The 26,629-nt window shown below is 43.1% G+C and overlaps 1 protein-coding gene across 2 annotated transcripts in view; it reads left to right on the forward strand.

Moving 5' to 3' along the window:
* Positions 1-29: 29 nt before the first annotated feature.
* POP1 (POP1 homolog, ribonuclease P/MRP subunit) overlaps positions 30-26,629 on the forward strand; it is a 48,793-nt gene continuing 22,193 nt past the window's right edge. For both annotated transcript variants that reach the window (XM_066379199.1, XM_066379200.1), the window contains exons 1-11: positions 30-116; positions 2,847-2,990; positions 4,967-5,134; positions 6,525-6,700; positions 8,330-8,578; positions 15,107-15,194; positions 15,955-16,142; positions 16,851-17,107; positions 17,222-17,315; positions 21,295-21,406; positions 21,990-22,109. In XM_066379199.1, coding sequence (XP_066235296.1) covers positions 2,849-2,990; positions 4,967-5,134; positions 6,525-6,700; positions 8,330-8,578; positions 15,107-15,194; positions 15,955-16,142; positions 16,851-17,107; positions 17,222-17,315; positions 21,295-21,406; positions 21,990-22,109 — 1,594 coding nt within the window. In that variant the 5' untranslated portion in view covers positions 30-116; positions 2,847-2,848. The remainder of the gene's footprint in view (positions 117-2,846; positions 2,991-4,966; positions 5,135-6,524; positions 6,701-8,329; positions 8,579-15,106; positions 15,195-15,954; positions 16,143-16,850; positions 17,108-17,221; positions 17,316-21,294; positions 21,407-21,989; positions 22,110-26,629) is intronic.

Raw genomic sequence — 26,629 nt, forward strand, 5'->3', positions numbered from 1 at the left:
CTGGCGCATGCGCCCTCCAGCTCTCTCGCCGCACATGGTGTTTTGAAAGGGGCTGCCGCAGAACCGGTCATTCTGACTCAGGACGCCGTACCTTTCTTCCTTAGAGCATCAGGCAAGTAGGTCTTTAGGTGCTGGTATTTATTCGGGGAGATTGTGTGTGCGTGTGTGAACCCTCGGCCCGGCACCCGGGCACTGCGGCCCCGTACCCCATCTTCACTTCCTTAGACCCGGCTGACCTCCTCTTTCGTCTTCTTCCCCTGTTGTCTGCTCCTGGGCCCCTCTCCCCCGCCACACCTCCTTCGGCCCCTGCACTCCAGCTCCACGAGTCTCATTTTGCTGCATTGCTACTCCGGGCCTAGGAATTGGCTTGTACCACCTCTCCCTATACCTTAAATAGCCATTTTCAACCTTTTTCATCTCGTGGCACACAGAAATTACCAAAATTCTGCGGTACACCAAAAAATAGATTCTACTTTTTGCCAATATGACAGAAAATAGGTATAATTTTGATTCATTCACACCAGAGGACTACTGTTGTGTTGACTGTTGTCATTTTTTTAATTTGTCAAAGGGAAAAGAGGTTAGTGCTCCTGACCAAATAAATGGTCAAGTATTGCATGTTTAAAAAATATCTAGCAGCACACTAGTCTTAAAGCAGTAAGTTGGGTCATTCTGGGACCACGCTGAGCTCTGGGCATTTCCCACCTTCCAGCCCCTCCCATGTACCCTTCTCTTTAGTGCTCTGAACTCTTGGAGGTCTCTAAGCTTTTCCCTTTGATCTGGGCTGAGCCCTACTGACTGCGATCTGATTTCAAAAAGGAAAATAGTGATCTTGATTCAGTAAATGGCTCCAGGGCAGGTCTCTTGGCGGATAATCAGTCATGCTGTGTCATAAGAGCTGGTACTAGGCTAAATATTTTAAAATTCTGTTTATAATGCATTATAGCACACTTCACTCCTTCCTTTATGCCTGCACGTATACAATCAGCGATACTTATTGAGCCCCTACTTTGTGTAAGGCACTCTCCTAGGTGCTGGAGATGCGGTAGTGAAAAAGACGGGTAAGATCCCAATCCTACCCTGCATCTAAAATGGAATGTAAGAAAATTCTGGCCCTGGCTGGGTGGACCAGCAGATGGAGTGTCGTCCAGGCATGCGGAGGTTGAGGGTTTGGTCGCCAGTCAGGGCACCTTAGAAAAGCAACCAATGAATGCAGAACTAATTGGAACAACAAATTGATTCTTCTGTCTCTCTGTCTTTCTTCTCTCAAATTAATGGAAACATTTTTAAAAAAGAAAAGAAAATCCTGTTTATTTCCCTCATTTTGTTCTACATACTGCTAATGTTTTGGTTTTCCAACTCCTGGCACAAGAACTTTCAGAGCTTTTTCACTGGTTTATAATATCATCTAGTTGTTTGTGAAATATTTACATACAGGAAATACATATTATTAAAATTGCTTTTTAGTTCTTTACATTACAGTTAGGGCATGTATTGGTAGAGATATTGTAAGGCATGTATTGGTAGAGAATATATGTCTGGTAGGTGATGTTATTAGTGAATTTCATTTCCAAGTAGAAGACAGGTGTTTGACACTTTGAGAAAAAAAGGGAGATGTCAAGTTTGAGAATTTAGTAAGATAAATCCATCAGGTTCCACCAGGTGTTTTTTTTTGTTTGTTTGTTTTTTTAATTTTTCCGAAGCTGGAAACGGGGAGGCAGTCAGACAGACTCACGCATGCGCCCGACCAGGATCCACCCGGCATGCCCACCAGGGGGCGATGTTCTGCCCCTCTGGGGCATCGCTCTGTTGCAACCAGAGCCATTCTAGCGCCTGAGGCAGAGGCCACAGAGCCATACCCAGCGCCCAGGCCATCTTTGCTCCAATGGAGCCTCTGCTGCGGGACGGGAAGAGAGAGACAGAGAGGAAGGAGAGGGGGAGGGGTGGAGAAGCAGATGGGCGCTTCTCCTGTGTGCCTTGGCCGGGAATCGAACCCGGGACTCCTGCACGCCAGGCCGACGCTCTACCGCTGAGCCAACCGGCCAGGGCCCAGGTTTTTTTTAATTTTTTTATCCTTCTTCGTTCAAATTGAAATTTTTTTGCTGTTAACAAATGAAAGGTGCAGCTAGCTTCATTTCAGTAGAAATGAAAACATCAATAATTTATATTCAGCCTGGCCTGTGGTGGTGCACTGGATAGAGCGCTGACCTGGAACGCTGAGGTCACCAGTTCAAATTCCTGGGCTTGGCTGGTCAAGGCACATATGAGAAGCAACCAATGAACAGCTAGAGTGAAGCAACTAGTTCTTGTCCCCCACCCCTTTCTGTAAAAGGAGTAAATAAAATATTAAAGAAAAATTTTATGTTCAGTTTTTGTAGAGGTTATTGTATCAGAATAGTGTGTGCTGTATTTCATTGATCCAGGTGGCTGTGCTTCATCAGGAATTTTGGTGAAATGTGTTAGCTAATTTAATTTTGTCATGACATAGGGATCTTATCTCTTACCTCAGTTTTTCATACTTTCAACATACCTTTTACAGTTTCAGCATGGGTATGTGATTTAATTATTTGGCATTGCAAACTGAAATGTACTAATATAGTATCTTCCAAAAATAGAATTATTTTTTTTTCTGTTGAATCAGGTTTTTGGTGTTAATACTATTCATGGCTTCCCCTAGAGATTTCCCTGGTTATGAATTCCTGCTGTAAGTCAATATCACAATAACATTTTACATCATTAATTCACCTATAATATTTATTATATACCAAGTCACATGAATATTTATTATTTTTATTTTTGAATGGAAGTTCACTTTCCTTGTACTAAATCCATCACTTTTTTCCCAGAAATGTCTAATGCAAAAGAAAGAAAACATGCTAAGAAAATGAGAAACCAGCCCACCAATGTGACTTTATCCTCTGGCTTTGAAGCTGATAGAGGTGTAAAGCACCATAATGGAGGTGGAAAACCTTTCCGAGCTCAAAAACCAGGTAAGACACACACAGTACTGTCTCCACTCCCATTTAGAGCAAATTGTTTTCATCAGCACCTTTTGAGAGTCATCATCTAAATATACTGCTCACAAAAATTAGGGGATATTTCAAAATGAATATGAAGCGATAAAATATGCCCTAATTTTTGTGAGCTGTATAGTAAATGAGTTGAGTTAAAAACAGATACAGTTGACCTTTAATTATTTGCAAATTCACCTAATCACAAAAGTTTATTTGTAACCCTAAAATTAATACTCATGCCACTTTGGTGGTCACTCATGGTTGTGCAAAGTGGGAAAAAATCAGTTTGCTCCACGTGGGCATTCCCAGCTGCCTACTTGTTTCGCTTTCATGCAGAAATGACCAGAGGGTAGGGACAGTGGGTGGGAACTGTGGCATCGTGCAAGGCCAGCTCTGACTGGGGTTTGATTTCCAACTGGGGAGTGATCTCAGGTCAATAACACTTCTGAACCTCATTTTTTCTTTTGTAAAATAAAGGAAATAGGATCTATCAGGATGAGTTGTTTTTATGATTTAAAATTGTAATCGATGTAATATATATTCAGTATTAGGACTTTTAGAACATAACTATTGGGAATAATGAAAACTGACTGTATATATAAATATATTTGAGTTGACATTTTATGTCTCCCTTGACATCAATAATTATTAAGTTATACTTCTATATTTCCTAAAAGAAATGCAGTGCAGTCATCATATCTTTATTTAATTTTGTGCTGCTTTTATTTTGTTTTATTTATTTGTGTGTGTGTGCTGGTTTTAGAACCTCATAATGTACATTGTGCTTGATTAAGTATGTTTTAGGTTCATACGCATAAGATCTAGATTCATATCCAGCAGTGGATGCCTACCATGCAAGTGATAAACCTTAGCACTTTATCTCACTTAAACCTTGCAATGCCATGTCTTGTGACATGCATCATGTTTATAGAGGCTTGATAATTAGCACCGTAATGGAAGTAAGCAGAAATCCATAAAATTCTCTGCTGATCTTTTCATTTACAGATAAGAATTTGATGTTTTGAAGTCAGAATGGTATGACTGTCCAGACATTTGTATAGAGATTTTGCTTTTTTTTATTTTTTAAAATTTAGTATAGGCTCACAACCTGAGTGTGCCAGAGAATTATGATAAAAGACCAAATATACTAAGTCACGTGGACTGTAGTATTTAAGAGAGCTTAGATTAAAAATCCACATTGTGGCCCTGGCCGGTTGGCTCAGCAGTAGAGCGTCAGCCAGGCGTGTGGGGGACCTGGGTTCGATTTCCGGCCAGGGCACATAGGAGAGGCGCTCATTTGCTTCTCCACCCCCCCCTCCTTCCTCTCTGTCTCTCTCTTCCCCTCCCGCAGCCAAGGCTCCATTGGAGCAAGGATGGCCCGGGCGCTGGGGATGGCTCCTTGGCCTCTGCCCCAGGCGCTAGAGTGGCTCTGGTTGGGGCAGAGCATCGCCCCCTGGTGGGCAGAGCGTCGCCCCTGGTGGGCGTGCCGGGTGGATCCCGGTCGGGCACATGCGGGAGTCTGTCTGGCTGTCTCTCCCCGTTTCCAGCTTCAGAAATAAAAAAAAAAAAAGAAAAAAAAATCCACATTGCACTATTTATATGGAGAAGTGTTCCCTCGTATCAGTGATATCGAAGGCTCTTTTATGTGTCTTACTGATACGATTAGCTAGCATGTTGCCTGTTAGCTGGGTCACCTTGGGTAAGTTAATTCACCTTCCCTACCCAAGATGCCTCTCGTCTCTCTCTTATTTTTGTTTGTTTTTAATTTATTGTGTTGACATGGTTTCAATTGTCCCAAGATCCCTCCTCTTTAAAGGGAGGATAGTAATAGCCATGTTACAGGGTAGTTACAGGACTGAAAACATGATCAGTGTCACCACCTAATAAATGTTCCCCACTAATCCTTACTCCTGGTAAGAGTGACATATATCTTTTTTTTTTAAATATGCTAGATTCCTTTTCTGGAACTTCACGACAGCGGCAAACCAGAATGACCCACTATTCATCACCTGAGGCTGATGTGAATGAGCAGTCTTCCTCCAAAGTGATGTTTAAGAGAAAGGGAGGATGGAGAGCAGGTCCTGAGGGCCTGTCTCAGGACCTTCCCAAGTATATAACAGGTAGGTATTTGTACGGAAGTGACGTTTGGTTGCACTAGGAGCCCTTCGTTGTTAATGCAGCCCGATGTATGTATCCTGACTCTGCCTCCCTGTCTCTTCCTTCTGCTCCTGGCCCTTCTCACCTCCAGCCTTTGGACCTGGGCCTGATTGGCCAATTTCTGTCCTTTTTCTTACCTGTCTTCTTATTTGTGAACTGTTCTGCTTTGTCTCAAAATCTTTTCCCCGCCCCTTTAAAAATGTAACTGCCACTTACACTCCTCAGCATGGCATTCTCCAAAGATGAAACCAAATTTAATGCACTCCAAGGGCAATGGAGACCTTTAAATACCTGTCTCCAGGGCCTTTCCAGCCTCATCTCCTGTCGCCCCATCACCCTGACCCCTGCTACCACATAACCCCATATTCCTCGTACAAACCTATGGGTACCTTCTGGTCTCTCTTTATACTTTCTTGGGGGGTTCACTTAAATTTCTCTAGCACTCTATTTACTCTTCAAAAAAATAAGTATTTTTCAATAAAGAAAACTAATAATAGTTGTGGTTACATATTTGGGAAAAGCAGAATAGAATATATTAAAACAAAAACTTGTAGTCAAAATCATTAAAATTTTATTTCTTTTTCTTTTTTTTTTCCTTTTTCTTTATGATGCTGAATCTGGGAGTGAACTTTACTTTCTTCTCTGATTATTGTACTTAAAAATGATTGTAACTATATTGCATGTAGCTCCTCGTTTTAAAAAACTTTTTGTGCCTGATCAAGCAGTGGTGCAGTGGACCTGGGTTCGAAACCCCGAGGTCACTGGCTTGAGCACAGGCTCATCCGGCTTGAGTGCGGGCTCACCAGCTTGAGTGCAGGGTCACTGGCTTGAACATGGGATCATAGACATGACCCCATGGTTGCTGGCTTGAGCTTAAAGGTTGCTGGCTTGAAGCCCAAGGTCGCTAGCTTGAGCAAGTAGTCCCTCACTCTGCTGGAGCCCCTGGGTCGAGGCACATACGAGAAAGCAATCGATGAACAGCTAGGGTGCTGCAACGAAGAATTGATGCTTCTCATCTCTCTCCCCTCCTGTGTGTCTGTCCCTGTCTGCCCCTCTCTCTGTCTCTGTCACAAAAAAGAAAAAAAACCAACTTGTAATCTTGTCTTTAACCTTTTTTTTTTTAATTAGAAAAGTGACCCTGAATCCTTGTAGAAAACTTGAAAAATAAAATTTGAAGACTATATTCACAATCTTAAAATACAGAAATAGCCACTATTGGTATTAAGCTAATAGGGGGGTAGGGCAGTGGTTGAACTGTAATCTCATGTACTTCAGATCCTTTTCCTTCTGAGATGTACCAGAAAAGTGTTGATTCTGGACTAGCTTTTAATGACAGCGCTCTTTCCTTGATAGCTTCTACTTTTGCTCAGGCCCGAGCTGCTGAGATCAGTGCCATGTTGAAAGCAGTGACTCAGAAGTCTTCGAACTCACTGGTTTTCCAGACTCTGCCACGGCACATGAGACGGAGAGCCATGAGCCACAATGTCAAACGCCTTCCGAGACGGCTACAGGAGGTCGCTCAGAAAGAGGTAGATGTTTCACTTAGTGTAAATGTTTGGGTTATAGTTCCTAAAAGAAAGTGGGAAGTATTAACCTAACGGAATTGGTTAAAATGAAAACCAAAAACAGCATGCTCATTTTGCATATTGTGGTTTAATCATTTATCTCCTTCCCAGCCTCTCATCATTCATTGAATTAGCAGATAATTGTATATTATAGCTGCTTTTAAACAGAACATTTGGACCCCCTTTCTTTTAATGGTGTTAAATAGTTGACGTTTCCCTGTCAGATTTAAAATAAAATTCTGACCTTACCTGATATGCAATTTCAGCTGTGTTTTGGGCGTGGGGCCAGCTTAGAGTTGGAAGATTAAAAAAAAAACAAATAAAAAAGGCAGCATCTTTGCCTACTAGTAGCCTTTCAACTTTTTTAATGTTGAAAATTTGAGCTTGAATTTAATTTCTTTCTTTTTTTTTTTTTTTTTCATTTTTCTGAAGCTGGAAATGGGGAGAGACAGTCAGACAGACTCCCGCATGCGCCCGACGGGGATCCACCCGGCACGCCCACCAGGGGTGATGCTCTGCCCACCAGGGGGCGATGCTCTGCCCATCCTGGGCGTCGCCATATTGCCACCAGAGCCACTCAGCGCCTGAGGCAGAGGCCACAGAGCCATCCCCAGCGCCCGGGCCATCTTTGCTCCAATGGAGCCTTGGCTGCGGGAGGGGAAGAGAGAGACAGAGAGGAAAGCGCGGCGGAGGGGTGGAGAAGCAAATGGGCGCTTCTCCTATGTGTCCTGGCCGGGAATCGAACCCGGGTCCTCCGCACGCTAGGCCGATGCTCTACCGCTGAGCCAACCGGCCAGGGCGAATTTAATTTCTGTTCAAGTCTAATTGTTTTTGGCTTCACCAAAACTTTTGGCTGAGATTGTCCAAGCTACACGTCTTTATTAGTTGAATCAGAATTTCTGTGTTGGGTGCCTCCTATGGACCAGTACTGTGCTGGTCGTGGGGCTGGAGTTCATCACAGTAAATAAAGGCCCACACACTAACAGAGAAGAGATTTTTTCCTACAAAAGTTTTGCTTGGCTTTGGAAGAGATTAAGAATGAAAACTATACAAGAATTTGTAGTTTCTAGATTTAATGTGAAGTCTGTTTCCCAGTGGTAGCATTTAGCAGTTACCTGTAGGTACGTAACTGACATGAAATTGTAGGTTTCCCCCACTTCTATGATTTTTGGTCTTAAGTTTTGGGTTTAGTTATAATCTTAGAGGTTAAAAAACAATAAAAAATAACAAAAAGCTGGTATAGGATTTATTCCTTCCTGCTCTCTAATATACTATTAATACCACAATAAGCTTGAGTTACTGTGTTGAATATATTCTAATCTTCATAGTCCATGAAGCTTGCCCAATTAGTAAGTGATAGGACGTGCTTACCTCTTACGTTTGCCTGCCTCTAAAATCTTCACACCTTCTATTGCCTCCCTCTCTACTTTCATTGAAGAAATCACCAAGTTAAAAAAATTAAGCACAATAATGGGGTCTGTATAATATGCTACACTTTAATCTAAAGTTAATTTAAGTTGGAATTCGTAACACTAAACTTTGTTTTGAAATGGCTGCAAACTGGGTCTGCTTCTTCTCTTCTTGAAACTTCAGGCAGAGAAAGCAGAACATCAGAAGAAAGAACATTCAAAAAACAAATGCCATAAAGCTCGAAGATGTCACACAAACCGCATACTAGAATTTAACCGTAGACAAAAGAAGAACATATGGTTAGAAACCCACATCTGGCATGCCAAACGTTTTCACATGGTCAAGAAGTGGGGCTACTGCCTTGGGGAGAGGCCAACAGTCAAGAGCCATAGAGCCTGCTATCGAGCTATGACAAACCGTTGCCTTCTGCAGGTATGCTTTCTGATTGGTTTCATTTTTGCTCAGACCCTTTCTGATACACAGACTTTTAGAATAGCTAAAGCCCTATTTCTGAGTTTCTTTATTTTAAAAATAATTACTGAGCATCAGGCACTTTGCTAGATGCCAGAGATGAAGCAGTGGAAAGGTATTATGGGAGACTGAGACTAATCAAATAATTAGGCAGATATACAATTGTGAGGAAGTATACCATACTATGAGCATTCTTAACAGAGGAACAAAGAAGCTCCCCTACAGAAGTGACGCTTGAGCAGAGCGCTAAGAAGTAAGGGAAGGGGAGAGTGGGGAGGCAGAAGGAAGCCAGCTAGCAGGGAACAGTTGAAGTAAATTCCATGTGACAAAGATGAAGAGAGTCACAGCAAGGCTAACATGAAGATGAGGTTAGTTCTCCCGGACTAACTAGTAATAAGGTCATGCAGAGTTTCATTGGTCATGTTAGAGATTTCTCAACATTGATTGATTTAGTAGTCATTTATCAATAACATATTTGAGAACCATCTACAGGCCCTGAGTTGTGTTCAAATGCCTTTCTTGATGTGGATTCTAGTGAGATGCTGAGAAGTTTATTTTAAACTCTTTAAGATGACAGTTTGCCTTAGAGCCTTGTAATGGTATTTATCTGGTTGTCTCTCCCTGCCCCCCCCCCCCAGTATGTTATTTCAGTTGCTTTCTCTCTTCCAGTGTGTATTTAGAAATCTGCTCTTTGTAGAGGGCCTGTATTCCAATGGCAGGATAGCATTGGGCCAGTTTTGAAAGCCATTGCCATTAGTGTTCTCTGATACCTTTTGAGAGCAATATAGCAGAATAATCAAACAGAAACCTTTTAAAAAATTATAAAATACACATAACAGCCAATCACGATTTTAACCATTTCTGGTTAACTTTTTAAAGTAATTTTTAATTTTTCAGTTACACTTGACATACATTATATTAGTTGCAGGCATACAGCCTAATGATTAGATATTTATAAATTTAGTATCCATCTGACACCATACATAGTTACTACATTATTTATTTATTTATTTATTTTACAGAGACAGAGCAAGAGTCAGAGAGAGGGATAGATAGGGACAGACAGACAGGAATGGAGAGAGATGAGATCAATCATTAGTTTTTTGTTGCGACACCTTAGCTGTTCATTGATTGCTTTCTCATAGGTGCCTTGACCATGGGGCTACAGCAGACCGAGTAACCCCTTGCTGGAGCCAGCGACCTTGGGTCCAAGCTGGTGAGCTTTGCTCAAACCAGATGAGCCCGCGCTCAAGCTGGCAACCTCAGGGTCTCAAACCTGGGTCCTCCGCATCCCAGTCCGACTCTCTATCCACTGTGCCACCACCTGTTCAGGCACTACATTATTCTTGACTGTATTCCCTATTGCTGTACTTTACATCCCATGACTATCCTGTAACAACAAATTTGTGCTTCTTAATCCCTTCACCTTTTTCACCTGTCTCCCCCAAGCTGCCTCCCATCTGGCAACCATCAAAATACAGTGTGTCCGTAAAGTCATGGGGCACTTTTGACCGGTCACAGGAAAGCAACAAAAGACGATAGAAATGTGAAATCTGCACCAAATCAAAGGAAAACCCTCCCAGTTTCTGTAGGATGATGTGGCAGCATATGCGCATGCGCAGATGATGACGTAACATCGTGTATACAGCGAGCAGCCCATGGCCATGCCAGTCGAGATGTGGATGGTACAGAGGAAAGTTCAGTGTGTTGTGTGGCTTGCTAAATTCGAATCCATGACCAAAGTGCAGTGTGAATATCGGCGTGTTTATAACGAAGCGCCACCACATAGGAATAACATTACTCGGTGGGATAAGCAGTTGAAGGAAACCGGCAGTTTGGTGGAGAAACCCCGTTCTGGTAGGCTATCAGTCAGTGACGAGTCTGTAGAGGCTATACGGGATAGCTACCTAAGGAGCCCTAAAAATCTGTGCGTGAGCCCACATCGAACTGCACTGAATAGGTATGAAACTGGGAGAGTTTTCCTTTTATTTGGTGCAGATTTCACATTTCTATCATCTTTTATTGCTTTCCTGTGACCGGTCAAAAGTGCACCGTGACTTTACGGACACACTGTATATCTATCTATGAGACTGTTTCTGTTCTGCTTATTGGTTTATTTTGTTTTATAGTTCCAGATATAACTGAAATCATATGTCATTTGTCTTTCTCTGACTGACCCACTTCATTCAGCAAAATATTCTCTAGGTCCATCTGTGTGCTTGCAGATGGCAGGATTTCATTCTGCTTTATGGCTGAGTCATAGTCCATTGTATAATTGTATACAGGATGGGGCAAAAGTAGGTTTACATTTGTTCCTGTGGAAAACAATACTATAATTGATAAATAGTAATACAAAAATAAACTCTGTTTTGTGCACTCACAGCTGTCAACCTACTTTTGCCCCACCTTGTAAATGCACCAGTTGATCATTCCTCTGTTGATAGACACCTAGTTTGTTTCTATATCTTGGCAATTATAGATAATACTGCAGTGAACATATGGATGGATATGTCTTTTGTGTGATATAAGTATTGCTGCCTCACCTTTTGTTTTGTTTCTGTTTTCATGAAATCCTTTTTTTTTTTATCCCTTTATTTTAGTCTGTTTGTGTCTTTTTTTCAAAATCTGAAGTTCGTCTCTTATAGACAACATATGTAAGTGTCTTGTTATCCACTGAGCCATGGTATGTCTTTTGATAGGAGCATTTACTTCATTTGCATTTAAAGTAGTGTTGAGCCTGACCTGTGGTGGTGCAGTGGATAAAGCGGTGACCTGGAATGCTGAGGTCACCAGTTCGAAACCCTGGGATTGCCTGGTCCAGGCACATATGGGAAGCAACTACCATCAGTTGATGCTTCCTGCTTCCCCCCACCTCCCTCTGCCTTTTTATCTAAAAATCAATTTAAAAAAATCTAAAGTAGTTGATAGAGATGTATTTATTGCCATTTTAGTATTCATATTTTTAATTTTTTTTTCTTTTTAAACAAGACCCTTTAACATTTCATGTAATACTGGTTTGGTGCTGCTGAACTCTAGCTTTTCCTTGCCTGGGAACCTCTTTATCTGTCCTTTGATTTTAATGATAGCTTTGCTGGGTGGAACAATCTTCTCATCACTTTGAATATTTCATGCCAATCCTTTCTGACCTGCAAAATTTCTGTTGAGAAGTCAGCTGACAGTCTTTAGGGAGCTCTCTTGTGAGTAACTAACTGCTTTTCTCTCACAGCTTTTAAGATTCTCTCTTTGTCTTTAACCTTTGGCATTTTAATTATATTGACTCAGTGTGGGCCTCTTTGGGTTCATCTTGTTAGAGACTCTGCATTAAGTTTTCAATTCTTTTCTCTCTTCTCTTTCTGGCACCCCCCACCCCCATGATGTGAATGTTTGTTGCACTTGAAGTTGTCTCAGAGTCTCTTTATACTATCCTCAATACTTTGGAATCTTTTTTCTCTTTGTTGTTCTGATTGGGTGTTTTCTGCTTCCTTATCTTCCAGACTGCTGATTTGACCCTCTGCTTCATCTACTCTATTGTTGATTTCCTGTAATATATTCTTCATTTCAGTTATTGCAGTCTTCATTCTGACTGGTTCTTTTTTATGTTTTCTGTCTCCATTTTTATGTTTTCTATCTCTGTTAAAATTCTCACTGAGTTTCTCTATTCGTCTAAGCTTGTTGAGCGTCCTCATAACCAGTGTTTTGAGCTCTGCATCTGGTAGATTGCTTGGCTCTGTTTTGTTTAATCTTTGTTCTGGAGTTTTGTCCTGTTCTTTCACTAGGGACATGTTTCTTTGCCTCCCCATTTTGGCACCCTCCTGTGTTTGTTTCTGTATGTTAGGTGGGTCTGTTATGTCTCCTGGTCCTGATAGAGTGGCCTTTGTAGTAGGCGTCCTGTGGGGCCTAGCACGGTGCATCCTCCATGGCCACCTGAGCTGGGTGCTCCCAGTGCCCCCCACACCTCCCTCCCCTCCCCGCCCATAGGCCAGGTACACCCTCCTGTTGTAGTTGATCCCAGTGCCCCCCACACCTCCCTCCCCTCCCCGCCCATAGGCCAGGTACACCCTCCTGTTGTAGTTGATCCCAGTGCCCCCCACACCTCCCTCCCCTCCCCGCCCATAGGCCAGGTACACCCTCCTGTTGTAGTTGATCCCAGTGCCCCCCACACCTCCCTCCCCTCCCCGCCCATAGGCCAGGTACACCCTCCTGTTGTAGTTGAGCCTTGATTGCTGTTGGCAAGTCAATGGGAGAAATTTACCCTTAGGCCAGTTGGCTGGGAGAACTGGCTACAGCCAGTACTGGAGGCTCTGCAGATGGCTACTAATTGTGCTGGGCTTAAAGGTTCCTGGAAAAGGCCAAGCTGTGAACCGAAGCCAGTGTCTGCTAGTGCCAGGCCTGGAGCCACGTAGCAAGAGGTACGGGGCATGCTGAGGCCAGATGCTGATTGTCTGAGAGATTTTAGGAACATCTGAAGCACGAGTCAAGACAGGCCGTTTGTGTGGAAACACCACTGGAAACAGCTTGGGTGGGGCTGCAGGTTGCGTGGTGCGGGTTCCCAGGGAGTCACCAGGGCAGGCCAAACAGTGATATCCAAGTTGACGGAGACTCAGATATGGTGCCAGCCTGCTGGCTCTGTCAGGGAGGGCTTATCAGAGGAATAGTGGCCTCTGCCAGCACTTCTGTCTGGGAGAAAGCTACCCCTTGCCCTGATACCAGAGAATTCAGTTCCTCCCTGTAAGCCCCTGGCATCTTTTGAGCTGCTGTCCCAGCTCTGGAGCTCAGAGTGAGTGAGTCTGAGTAAGTCTGTGTGCAGGCCCTTTAAGAGGAACACCTGGGAGTCCAGCAGCCCTCCGTCTCATTCAGCCACAATCCTATTGGCTTTCACAGCCAGAAGTTATGGGGACTTTTCTTTTCAGCACAGGAACCCTGAGCTGGGGGGTCTGGTGTGGGGTTGAGACCCCTCGCTCCCTCAGGGGGAACCTGTGCAGCTGAGATATCCTTTGGGATTTTTATCCAGCACACGAGTGTTCCACGTCTTCGCCCCCACCCCCCAAGTTTTGATGTGGCTTCTTTAAACCAATGATTAGTTGTAACTTTGATGTGGTTGTGGGAGGTGAGTACTGCGTTTACCTGTGCTGCTATCATGCCTGGAAGCCATTTTAGTATTTTACATAAACAGTTCTGTGGCGTTAAGTGTATTTACATTGTTGTGTGACTTCTATGGCCATTCATCTCTAGAACTTCCTCATCTTCCCAAACTGAAACTCTACTTAAGTAGCCACTTCCCATTGCTCCTCCCCTGGCCCCTGATAATCATTCTTCTTTTAGGGTTGCCAGGCCCTCTTTTAGTGCTTTATATACATGTTGACTCATTTCGTCCTTACAACAGCACTATAGGGTATGTAGTTATTTTCATTTTACAGATGAGGAAACTAAAATATAGAGAAGCTGGGTAATTTACCCATAGCCATACAGCCGGTGAATGGTGAAGGTGAGATTTGAGCCCAGCTAGACTGACTCCAGGGTTCCAGGCTATTCGCTATAATTCTCCAATGTCATCCTGTTATAAAAATTCAGGCAAGGTTTACCTGGCTACTGACAACTGAGAGTGGGTCCCAGTTGCTGGGAAGATGTCTGTTGTGAGTGATAGCATTGGGTAATGTGAGTTTGTCAGAATGTCAGCTATAATTTGCCCTTTAGTTCTAGATGCTGACTGTGCTAAAATTGCTTAAAGGTGCTGTGGAGAGGGGTTGGTTTGGGGATCATTACGTCTATCTTGAATGCTGGCTTCTCCACTTTCTGGTTATACGGCTTTATTTAATAACAGTCTCTGTCTCAGTGTCCTCATCTGTGAAATAAGAGAACAGGTAGTACCTGGTTCTTCGGGTGTTGGGAACATGAAGTGGCAGTCCACATGAGGAGCTAGTCTAGCCCTGGCACTCGGTAACTATAAATCATTATTATAGTTCTTTAACATACTGGTTTTACTAGCTCAGTTTGATCTCTCTTCATCTTATTTAATTGGTCAGGTCTTACTCTCATTACTTTTATTTTTCCTTGTATGTTGCTTAAAGTTGAATATTATAGTCAAGACTGAACGTGGGAGAAATATGGGATAAATTATTTGCAACATTATGACTCTCACTTCTTAGCTTAGGTAGATTTCGGGGAAGAATAATCCTCTATTTAGAGGCAGCAGTTTTTACACTCTCTTCAGAACTTATCTGTGAATATGGGAGAAGACAGATTTTCTTTAAAAAAGTAGGACACTGTACCTTGTGTTTAAATGGAAATTCATCTGTATTTGTATTCAAATTGGTTTAAGAATATTGCTTTGGGAATAGACAGGTTTCAGATTTTGACTTATGAAATGATAGCTTTAGCAACTTGTTCTGTCTCTTGGACTCTTAAGTTTTCTGATGTGACTTTTGGTTTCTTGCAATTTTCCCCATGTAAAATTGCTAAGTTTTTAATGATGTGGCTCTCTTTGTGCAGGATTTATCCTACTACTGTTGTTTGGAATTGAAGGGAAAAGAGGAAGAAATACTAAAAGCACTTTCTCCAATGTGTAGTATAGACACAGGTAAACTTTTTCAAATCTGTGTCTTATATTCATCTTTGATTATTTATTCATTTCATGAAGAAGTATCTGCTGTAAGCATTTGGGAATTTAAACTTATATAAAAGTGCTTGGGACAGTTTTTGTTTGCAACGAGTATGTTTTATTTATTTATTTATTTTTAGCAAGGAAGACAGAGAGAGAAGACAGACAGGAAGCGAGTCAGACAAGAAGCATCAACTCATAATTTCCTTACTTTAGTTGTTCATTAGTTGCTTCTCATACGTGCATTGATGGGGTGGTATGGGAGAGGGGGCTCCAGCTGAGCCAGTGACCTTTGGGCTCAAGCCAGTGGCCACGGGGTTATGTCTGTGATCCCACACTCAAGCTGGTGAGCCCATACTCAAGCTGGTGAGCCCATACTCAAGCCAGCAACCTCGGGGTTTTGAACCTTGGTCCCCAGCATCTCAGGTCAACACTCTATCCACTGCACCACCACCTGATCAAGCCCCAGTGAAAAAATATAGCTTGGGGTGGCTTTTAAATAATTTTTAATATAGTCAGGTATAAAGTGAGAGAATCATTGTGCTGGTGGAATGAATTTAGGCATTCATTCAACAAAATATTTAATGAGAACTTATTGTGTGCTGCTTTGATCTAAGCAGTGATCAAAATCTAGACTTCATTCCTCATGGATAGAGAGACAATAAATAAAAGTATGGCTGTCAGGGAATACTACTGCAGTTTCAGCTCTCAAAATCATAGAACTTTTTGTTTAAATCAGGATTGACTTTCGCAGCAGTTCACTGCTTGTCTGGGAAGCGCCAAGGTAGTATCATGCTTTACCGGGCTAACACATACCCCCGAGAGATGCTGGGGCCTGTTACGTTCATTTGGAAGTCTGAGAGGAGCCTTGGCGACACCTCTGGGAGCAGGCAGTTGTGGATCTGGCTTCACCCAACTCTGAAACAGGTATAGTCCTCGAGTTTATTTCCCCACCACTCGTTCCTGCGTTTTTGATGTGTGTTGGAAATCAGTACTATAGAGATTTTAATGGTGCAGAAGTTTGGCTGGTGGCTTGGTATTTGACTACAAGGAGGAAAGTTGTATGAATATTAAATGAAGCAAATCTTGACCTCACTTTTTAGTAAGCCATAAGTAGAGATGAAAACCAACCTTACTATCAAATGGCTTGAAATATTGCCTTTGGATGAATGCTTCCACCATGCCTGGTTCACTGGTTGTCTAGGTGCTTGTTAGAGCATGTTTGATGATAAGTTGTTTTAATTCTGAAGATTTTTAATACTGCATTTAGTTTAGTCTCTCTCTCTCTCTCTCTCTCTCTCTCTCGTCTCTCTCTCTCTCTCTCACTTTAGCATACTCACTGCTTTTATATGGTAGACTGTAAATTTTCTCTTTAAACTCATTTTTAAAAAATTTGTTCAGAGTAATGTTGTTTTCATTAATTATTGACATTTAGGAGTTTGTTGTTCTAAGTGCCATGCACTACTCAGAGGAACCAAAAAACCATTAGTATGATGATGAATGTATTTTAACTTGTGAAGGAATAAAAATGTGCATTTTTAAAGAGAGAAAAAAAATAACAAACTAAACCACATTAAATTTGTAATGTATTTAAATTTCAAAACTTAAAAGTAAAATGTTTAAATACATCCTTAGGATATTTTAGAGGAAATAAAAGCAGTGTGCCAGTGTGTAGAACCCGCCAAATCAACTCTCTGCATCCCTGACCCCCCTTTGACACCATCCCAAGAAAAAAGCCAAACTAAACTCCCTGAGGAGAAAATTGGCAAGAAAAGAAAACGGAAAGACGATGGAGAAAATGCTAAACCAATAAAAAAGTTTATCGGGGACGGAACCAGAGATGCCCAACGACCGTCTTCTTGGATCTCTTCAGCCACAGGCATCACCATCAGGTACAGGTTGAATTTGCCCAGGACGTTGTCATTGAAGGATTCCTCTATTTTTGCCTGTGGCACAGACGTCATATATCATGGGAGTTTCCATTTTAAGTTTTTTCTCTCTTTCAGCGACCTGACAATGGAGATAAACAGATTCCGCCTGATTGGTCCGCTTTCCCACTCCATCCTAACCGAGGCTCTAAAAGCCGCATCTGTGCACACCGTAAGAGTAAATGTGACTTTCTGAACAAACTTGTGTAACCTAATGTACAATTCAGCAACATTTTGGGCATTGCCCACAAGTGTTTCTTTCTTGGTTTATGCTTATTATTAAGGACTTTGTCATCTCTTCTCCTAGAAGAGCAATGCTAAATGAGTGTAGTAAGTAAACTAACTTGTTCTTGAGTACAAGTTATTCTTGCCGCTTGTGAGTTTGTAGAAGGGCCTTAACATTTGTCTGCTCCATAAGCAGGTGAGAGAGCCCCGTAACACCCCTGAAAGCGCAGTGCATGTTTTCTGGGGCGAGTACAGTTAGGACAGTGTGTCCAGAGCAGCACTGGCTAGTCGACCTTCCTGTGAGGATGACGTGCCCTCCCTCGAGCCGGCCAGTACGGCAGCCTCTGGCCACACGTAGCTCATGAGCACTTGAAGTGTGGCTAGTGGGACGAAGGAACTGAATTTGTACCTTTATTTAATTTTTTTTTTATTTAGAAAATTAAATTTAACGGGGTGACATTGATCTTTATATAATTTTAATTGACTAAAAATTAAATTCGAGTAACTGGCTGGTGGCTCCCGTGTTGACAGCACGGGTCCAGAATAGAGACTGGATTAGGAGTTGGGCACTCAGGTGCCCCTTCAGTTTACGGGCTGCATTAGTGCGGTGAACCTTTCAGTGCCCACGCCTCTCCCACACTTGACACGGTCAAATATGATGATAGATCTAAACAGCTTTTGATCGTCTAGAAGAGAAAGACTGGAAAACAGAAAGTCTCTTCCTTCGTCTTCATTGCTTCCACTCGGGCTTCAGCCCTGCCTCTGCCTGGTCTCTCGTCTCAGTACTGAGGCAGCGGCTTACTGGGCTCCTTACTGGGCTCCTTACTGGGCTCCTTCGTTCCCCCTTCACTCCCTTCTCTGTGCAGGAGGCAGAGTAATCTTCAACCATGTATTCACAGGGTGTTACTTTGTGATGAAAAGCTTTTGAATTGTGTTTGAGATAAAATCCAAAACCCTGCATGTAGCTGTGTAATCTGTGCCTTTCCGCCTCCTCCCTCAGCTGGCGCTTCAGGCACACGGGCCTCCTTTCGGCTCCAGGTCCCATCTGCCTTCGAGCTTTCACACCGGCTGTTTCTTCACCTGCTTGAACATTCCGCCTCCATCACTCTGCTTGGCCGAACCTCCCTCTTTCCTCAGGCTTCATCATCTATATCTCATTTCCCTGTGGAATCCTTTCCTGATCCCTCAAGTTAAATTGTACACCTCCCATAAATTATTACTGCATCTTGTGTATTTCCTCAGTTTGTATGTCTACATCTGTTAGTGTATTTGTGTGTGTGTGTCATTAGACTGAGCGTGGTGATGGCAGGGACAGGGTCGGTTCTGTTCTTCACTCTGTCCCCAGTGCTTAGCACAGTGCCTGGCACAGACAGGGTGCTCTATTCCAGCTAAGTGAGCTGCAGGCAAGTATTTGAACCTAGGAAGTTTGTTTCCAGCGCCTGTACATTAAACCACTAAGCCGTGCTGCTTGAGTATTTGTGAGATAAACAGCACAAGTGCTCTTTCTTGGCATGCACAGGATACCTTGGAAGTGTTTTTTGAAAGTGTTACTGGATTATATCACGGTTAGACCATCTGAGTCACGGTAACCAAAAAGGTTTTACCAGCGGAATGATAAGACCTCGGTTCTTGTCTTCTTGAGTGAAAGAATGCAGTCAAGAGGTAAAGTGCAGCAAGTAAAGGAAGAATTTATTGGCCATGCAGGAAGAAAGTCAGAGAAAAGAGGCTTTGGAGACAGGTTCAGGAGTTAGCCTGGGATGAGTAGCTGCTACCCACTGCTCTGCTGGTTGTGAATCTCCTGGGGTCGCTTAGAGCTTAGGAGAAAGAGAGAGGCGAGGAAAATGCACCCGAGAGGAAGAGTGGGGTAAGGTGCATGCATGCTCCCAGAGGGAGAGCAGCTGGGTCCTCTGTCCTGTCTTTTTTTTTTTTTTTTTTTTCATTTTTCTGAAGCTGGAAACGGGGAGAGACAGACAGACTCCCGCATGCGCCCGACCGGGATCCACCCGGCACGCCCACCAGGGGGCGACGCTCTGCCCACCAGGGGGCGATGCTCTGCCCATCCTGGGCGTCGCCATGTTGCGACCAGAGCCACTCTAGTGCCTGAGGCAGAGGCCACAGAGCCATCCCCAGCGCCCGGGCCATCTTTGCTCCAATGGAGCCTTGGCTGCGGGAGGGGACGAGAGAGACAGAGAGGAAAGTGCGGCGGAGGGGTGGAGAAGCAAATGGGCGCTTCTCCTATGTGCCCTGGCCGGGAATCGAACCCGGGTCCTCCGCATGCTAGGCCGACGCTCTACCGCTGAGCCAATCGGCCAGGGCTGTCCTAAGGTCTTTGTAATTTTCCCATTGATTTTGAGAAAGGGGAAAGGAGAGAGGGAAGGAGAGAAGCATCAACTCGTTGTTGAACTTGGTTGTATACTCACTGATTGCTTTTCTTATGTTCCTTGACCAAGGATTGAACCCGTGACCTCTGTACACTGGGACTACACTTTATCCACTGATCCACCTGGCCAGGGCCCCTGAGGTCTTTTTTTTTTTTTTTTTAATTTTTATTTATTATTTTTTTACAGAGACAGAGAGAGAGTCAGAGAGAGGGATAGATAGGGACAGACAGACAGGAACGGAGAGAGATGAGAAGCATCAATCATCAGTTTTTCGTTGGGACTCCTTAGTTGTTCATCGATTGCTTTCTCATATGTGCCTTGACCGCGGGCCTTCAGCAGACCGAGTAACCCCTTGCTCGAGCCAGCGACCTTGGGTCCAAGCTGGTGAGCTTTTTTTTTTAGCTCAAGTCAGATGAGCCCGCACTCAAGCTGGCAACCTCGGGGTCTCGAACCTGGGTCCTTCCGCATCCCAGTCCAATGCTCTATTCACTGCGCCACCACCTGGCCAGGCAGGCCCCTGAGGTCTTTTAAGGGCTGAGAGCTTAGGGGAGGTCCCAGGGGAGGATATCAATAGAATTAGAATATTCATCAGCTCTCTAGGTGTGGTGGGTCAGTGCCAGGTTGTCATTAGTCAATGCAGCAGGTCCTGACTTTAGCCATGGCTTCTCTTCATCTGCTTTTGCTGCTTTTCTGGGCCTGGAGCTGAAACACAGCTGGGGCCCAGCTATTATCTCCTGGGCTTGATGCTTAAGGGAGTGGTCTTGCAAGGGCTTGTATGGGGGCCGTATGAGGCTGTTCTCCTGCCCCTTGTTCCTGCTCTAAGGGGGTCCAAAACCACATGTCTAGCGACATGTCAGAGGAGGGTACGAACTGCACGACCAGTGATGGGAAAGGTCAGGGTTGAAACTGCACGACCAGCTAAGGGAGGAAAGGTCACTCTGGGAGTGAGGTCCTTGTTTTTCCAGTGTTGCCCATTGCGAGGCACCTGGAGCTTTCCGGTGACCTCTGTGCCTGGCCTGTAGTCCTTGCTCTCCTCATGTTTGGTTGCATCTACCACAAAATACTGCTCAACTCTTAGTTCTGTCAGGAAAATAATAAGTAAAATACTTGGGTATCTTATGTGAAATTTCTAGGAATACTATAGTCGTAATATATCCTTTCACTGAAGACTTCTTCAGAAGGTATTGGTTTGTGGGGGTTTTTTGGTAAGGATTTTTATTGCTTCAGTTGGTGGTGATGAAGTTGGCAAGGAGCAAGGGGATCTTGGCACCAGGACCCCAGTGTAATGTAGCTGAGTCTGAAAACTGAGGGGTTTTTCTTAGTATACGGAATCTTGACAGAAATGTAGTACTCCATTATTGCTTCTAATTAGAAGAATAGTTAGTCTGGTGTTAATTACTGTGTTAAAAACAATTTTTCTGGTTCTACTGTAAAAACATTCATTCCCACTACAGAAAAGAGTGGGGAGGGGGCAGTGTCACAACCATAAGAAAACCCCTGTCTGGTTCATTATTTGTCTGGTAAACAGGAGTTGTTATTTCTCAGGAGGAAGTGGACGCAGAGAAGACACCTCACCACTGGTGGAGTGAAGCCTGTAAGAGTCCTGATAGCGTTTCCCTTCACCACAGACAAAACGCCATTTTTGAATTGTTGGGAGGTATGCAGAGGGGATACTGGGTTGCACTGGGGAGGGAGGGAGCTGTGGGAAGTAGGTGAAAAGAGCATTTTGCAATTGGACTACCTAGTGTGCAGTGGTGCTTGTAACTTGTAACTGTTATAATAGAGCAAGAAAGTAAACGAGAGAGGGATGCAGTTTGACCACTATTTGAGTTTGGTTATGACAATAACAAATAAACAAGATGTTGGTATTCTAAATAACTGGCATTCTGATGTTACAGATAAAGGCACCTATCAGGTACTAAGCTGAAATCTTCTTTACTGGACATGAGTGCTTTTGTGTGTAAGGCTACTATAGTTATCAGTGATAGAAACGTACAAGTTTATGTTGTAAGATAATCTGTAATATTAGTGTTTTTTTGTAAGAAACTTTGCTCTTTATGACTGTTAGTTTATTCTTTAAAAGTGTCAGTGGTAAAAAAAAATGGGGGGGGGGGATACATGTTTTTAAATACATAGCCCAAGATGAACGTTTCATTAGAAGAATTTGAAAACCAAGCAAATATATATACATTGTGACTGACTGTTTTTAAGCTTGGGGTTTTTTCTGTTTGTTGTTAAAGGAATAACGTCACCAGCAGAAGTTCCAGCAGGTACTATTCTGGGCCTGACAGTTGGGGATCCTCGAATAAATTTGCCTCAAAAGAGATCCAGCGTTTTGCCCAATCCAGAAAAATGCCAAGGTAAAGTTCTTGAAACGCCCTGATTTTTCTTACTGTTTTGAGCAGGTTAGTCCCATGGGAAGAATTCTGTTTGTGACACCTCAGCAGTTCATGTCTAGAAAATGAGGGTGATCTTCATCCACCTGGCTGCTTTCAGGGCAATTACGACCAAAGGAGATGGTGTGTGTGGGAGGGTCTTTTAGCTGTGAAACGTGTAGCCTGGTCCTGATGTTCATTTTATTTCCAGTACCTAGTAAAAACTGTCTTTCTGCCAAGTGGGTTCTCTGAAAATGCCTGGCATTTTAGAATTTTAACGTGAGGAAGGGATGTGCACCTGCAGCTGGTCTTGTGCTCATTGGAAGCCTCTGTCTGACCATACAGATGATCCAGGTTCGAATCCTGGCAAGGCCATCCCAGGTGCTGAAGGGTGAGATGTCTTGGTTTAGACTCAGCGTGGCCTGAGGGAGTTGTTTGGCTGGAGTGGCATAGGAGGATGGGAGGATTGGCTAAAATTTTAATCTAATCTGGGATTTGCAGCAGTTGTGATAACATCTTATTGAATTTACTGTCATTTAAATACAGTTATTTGGGTGAATTGTTACAATTTGTGAATTTTTGGAGAAAAAATACAGGTGTGTGTCATAACGACTAGAATATTTTTTAACCTCCATGTGTAGTTAGATAGCTTACTAGGGGTCAGCAAAATTATTCTAGCCACAAAAGATGGGTTGAATGAGAGGAGTTTGAAGATGTCTAGGTAAGTTAATTATAGAATCTAAGACTTCAGTAAGTGAGTTGTTGCCTCTTTTCTAATAGCAATGTGGTCTGGTGCAGCCATAAAAATTGCAGCATCTACTATGCCATTAAACACTGACTACCATAATTGCCTTAAAGCAGTGGTCCCTAACCTTTTTGGGGCCACAGACCAGTTTAATGTCAGAAAATATTTTCACGGACCGGCTTTTAGGGTGGGACGGATAAATGTATCACGTGACCGAGACAAATGTCAAGAGTGAGTCTTAGACGGATGTAACAGAGGGAATCTGGTCATTTTTTAAAAATAAAATGTTGTTCAGACTTAAATATAAATAAAATGGAAATAATGTAAGTTATTTATTCTTTCTCTGCGGACCAGTACTGGTCCACGGCCCGGGGGTTGGGGACCACTGCCTTAAAGCTATAGTTTAATTCTGCTTAGTTTCTCTTGCTGCCTCAAATTCTTTTTTGGAATGAGGCAGTTTTATACTAAATCCTTTCTAAGGCTTTTACCACTTTTGTTTTTGTTTGTTTTTTCATTTTTTCTAAGGCATTTGTCTTAATATGAATCAGTTCAGGATAAATTAAAGTCTTCAAAAATCATGACTTAATTTCTATTATAAAAGCTTATCATGTTAGTCATTATGAAATTTTATTAAATTTTTAAGTAATCTCTTTGAAGAAATAGATTGGCATGTGAGCTACATTAAAATAGACTTTTTTATTTTTAAATTTTTATATTTTATTTTTTTTACAGGGTCAGAGAGAGAGTCAGAGAGAAGGATAGATAGGGACAGACAGACAGGAACGGAGAGAGATGAGAAGCATCAATCATAAGTTTTTCGTTGCGACACCTTAGTTGTTCATTGATTGCTTTCTCATATGTGCCTTGACTGCAGACCTTCAGCAGACCAAGTAACCCCTTGCTCAAGCCAGCGACCTTGAGTCAAAGCTGGTGAGCTTTGCTCAAGCCAGATGAGCCCACGCTCAAGCTGGCGACCTCGGGGTCTTGAACCTGGGTCCTTGCATCCCAATCCGACACTCTATGCACTGCGCCACCACCTGGTCAGGCAAAGAAATAGACTTCTTAAGGAGATTGTATTATACCAACGTTATTAACACATGTAACATATCATCTAGGAAGGTACTTAAAAACTAAAGTTAGAAATATACGCTGAGTGGGGCCAGCTAATGAAAGAAGCTCTCTGTCACAGTGATCTGAAACCTCATTCTCCAACCTGCTAGTCTGTCTGTCTATACAGAAGTCATTCTCTGCCTGTTTCAACTCAAAACAGACCAATTCTGGTGCCACTTAAACCAGGTAAAACCTTAAAAAAGAAGGATTTACCTGATTTGAGTAACAAACTATCATGTGTACTGGGAATTAGCTATGAAAAGAGAGGGTACATGAATATCACATTGTTAAATTTTAAGAAATACGTATTTTGGTCTTTTTCCAACTGTTCCTTCCTTGTAATTTCCTAAGTGATAACAGCCTTAAAGGGCTAAAGGAGCATCTTTTGTTATTCATAACAAGCCTCTTTCAACTACACTTGAGTTTCTGTTAATGAATGACTTTTGGAAAACCCCTAAAGAGGGTGGTCTGGTTGCCAGGGGAACCAGCCAAGTGATTAAGATGGTTGGACCTTTTAACCCCCTCCTTCCTAGAGGAGAGGGGGTGAGAGATTGTGTTTAATCACCAGTGGCCAATAATTAATCATACCTACGTGGTGAAGCCTCCATAAAACCCTTAACGTATATGGTTCAGAGAGCTGAGCACATGGAGGCACTAGGAGGGTGGCGGGCGGGGAGCCCCACACTCCCTCCCCCACACTTGGCCCCGTGCAGCTCTTCCACCTGGCTCTTCCAGGGTTGTGTGCTTTTATTACTATTTATTGTAGTAAGTAAACTGATTTCTTGAGTTCTGGGAGCTGTTCTAGCAAACTGCTGAACACGGGTACAGGGGGTTGGGTCGGACAACTTTCTAGCCAGTTGGTGTCTGAAGTGGGAGCTGTCTGGACCTGAGCCCTTAGTCTTTGGGATCTGAGAGCTCCAGGTAGATAGTGTCAGAATTGAGTTAAATTATAGGACACCCAGCTGGTGCTGGAGCATTACTTGCTGTGGCACTTGAGAAGTATTGAGAGCAGTGTAACCAAGCAGAGTTTGTCCACCTGCGCTGCAGGTAGCCAGTTACACTGACACCAGGTGCAGTGAAAGCAAGTGGTGGTTCTGGTGTAGCGCCACACGATGGAGAACCTGTAGGTAGCTTGTGCTGGAGAAGCCGAATCCCTTTATGGTTTACAGACAAGGTTTTATAGAGCAAAAATCACGAGTCCTGCCTGGCTAGTCGGTGGCGCAGTGGATAGAGCATCAGACTGGAATGCGGAAAACCCAGGTTCGAGACCCCGAGGTAGCCAGCTTGAGTGTGGGCTCATCTGGTTTGAGCAAAGCTCACCAGCTTGGACCCAAGGTCGCTGGCTCGAGCAAGGGGTTACTTGGTCTGCTGAAGGCCCCTGGTCAAGGCACATATGAGAAAGCCATCAATGAATGACTAAGGTGTCACAACGAAAAACTGATAATTGATGCTTCTCATCTCTCTCCGTTCCTGTCTGTCTGTCCCTGTCTATCCCTCTCTCTGACTCTCACTGTCTCTGTAAAAAAAAAAATAAAAAAAAATCACGAGTCCTCATAAGTAAGGAGTTGGGGTTGTGGGTCTTGCTGGTTGGTTACAAGTGAGGTAAGGGCAGTCAGTCATTATTTTAGGTCTTGAGGTCAGCTTGTGTACCTTCAGTCTAGTTTCTTTGAGGATGTGGCCAGGATGTCCTGCTTTAGGGCTCAGGAATTAAAACTTAACTTTGGCCATTATGTTATCTTTAGCTTAACAGAAACCCATACCTGGGGCCCTTTGTCAAGACCTGGCGTTGTTTCCGGCTGCCTCAGGGGGTTAGTGACCAGTAAGAGAAAGGGATAAGACTTTACAAGCATGCTGTGAAGAAACTGGATAGAGTGTTCGGGCTACATATTAAATCAAAATCACACATTACAAATCAGGACTCTATAGCTTCAGCTGCGGTAGCATAGTGGCTAAAACGTCAACCTGGAATGCTGAGGTTGCTGGTTCGAAACTCCGCCAGGCTTGCTTGGTCAAGACACATACAAGAAGCTACTATGAGTGACACTTCCTGTTCCTCCTTCCACCCTTCTCTCTCTCTCTCTCTCTCTCTCTCTCTCTCTCTCTCCTCTCCTCTCCTCTCCTCTCTCTCTCAAATCAGTGAATAATAAAATCTTTAAACAAAAATATTAATAATAATGAAAAATAAAAATTAGGACTCAGCTTCAGTTGGTCCATTTTGTGGGCTGAGAAACATCTTAACAGTGTTACTAGGCTGTCTTGATGTGTAAGGGTGGAAGCTGTACATCTTCTGACTCTTACTCAGTGTATGCTGTTATTATTTCTGCTGTCTTGGTTATTTATTTGTCCTGTAGTCTAACAGGCCCGAGGCTAAGCCTGTAACGGGTTAATAGGGTGCTGTGTGACTTCTTTCTGTGGCTGTTAGTGGCATATAAACCTATTTGCTTTTAAATTAAAAATATTTTCTGAGGGAGTCTTAACTCTGGCTCCAGTAGTAAAAGTACAGAGAAGGAAACAGTTTTCTTTCTTTTTTCTGGCCATTGCTTCTTGCCACAGCATAATCTAACTTGTCCCGACTAATATAGGATCATTGTGAAGATTAAATGAGGTAACACATACCACATACTTGACACATGATTAGCCCTCAGTGTAT

This window comes from Saccopteryx leptura, chromosome 3, assembly GCF_036850995.1.
Source record: "Saccopteryx leptura isolate mSacLep1 chromosome 3, mSacLep1_pri_phased_curated, whole genome shotgun sequence".
Taxonomy (NCBI): Eukaryota; Metazoa; Chordata; class Mammalia; order Chiroptera; family Emballonuridae; genus Saccopteryx; species Saccopteryx leptura.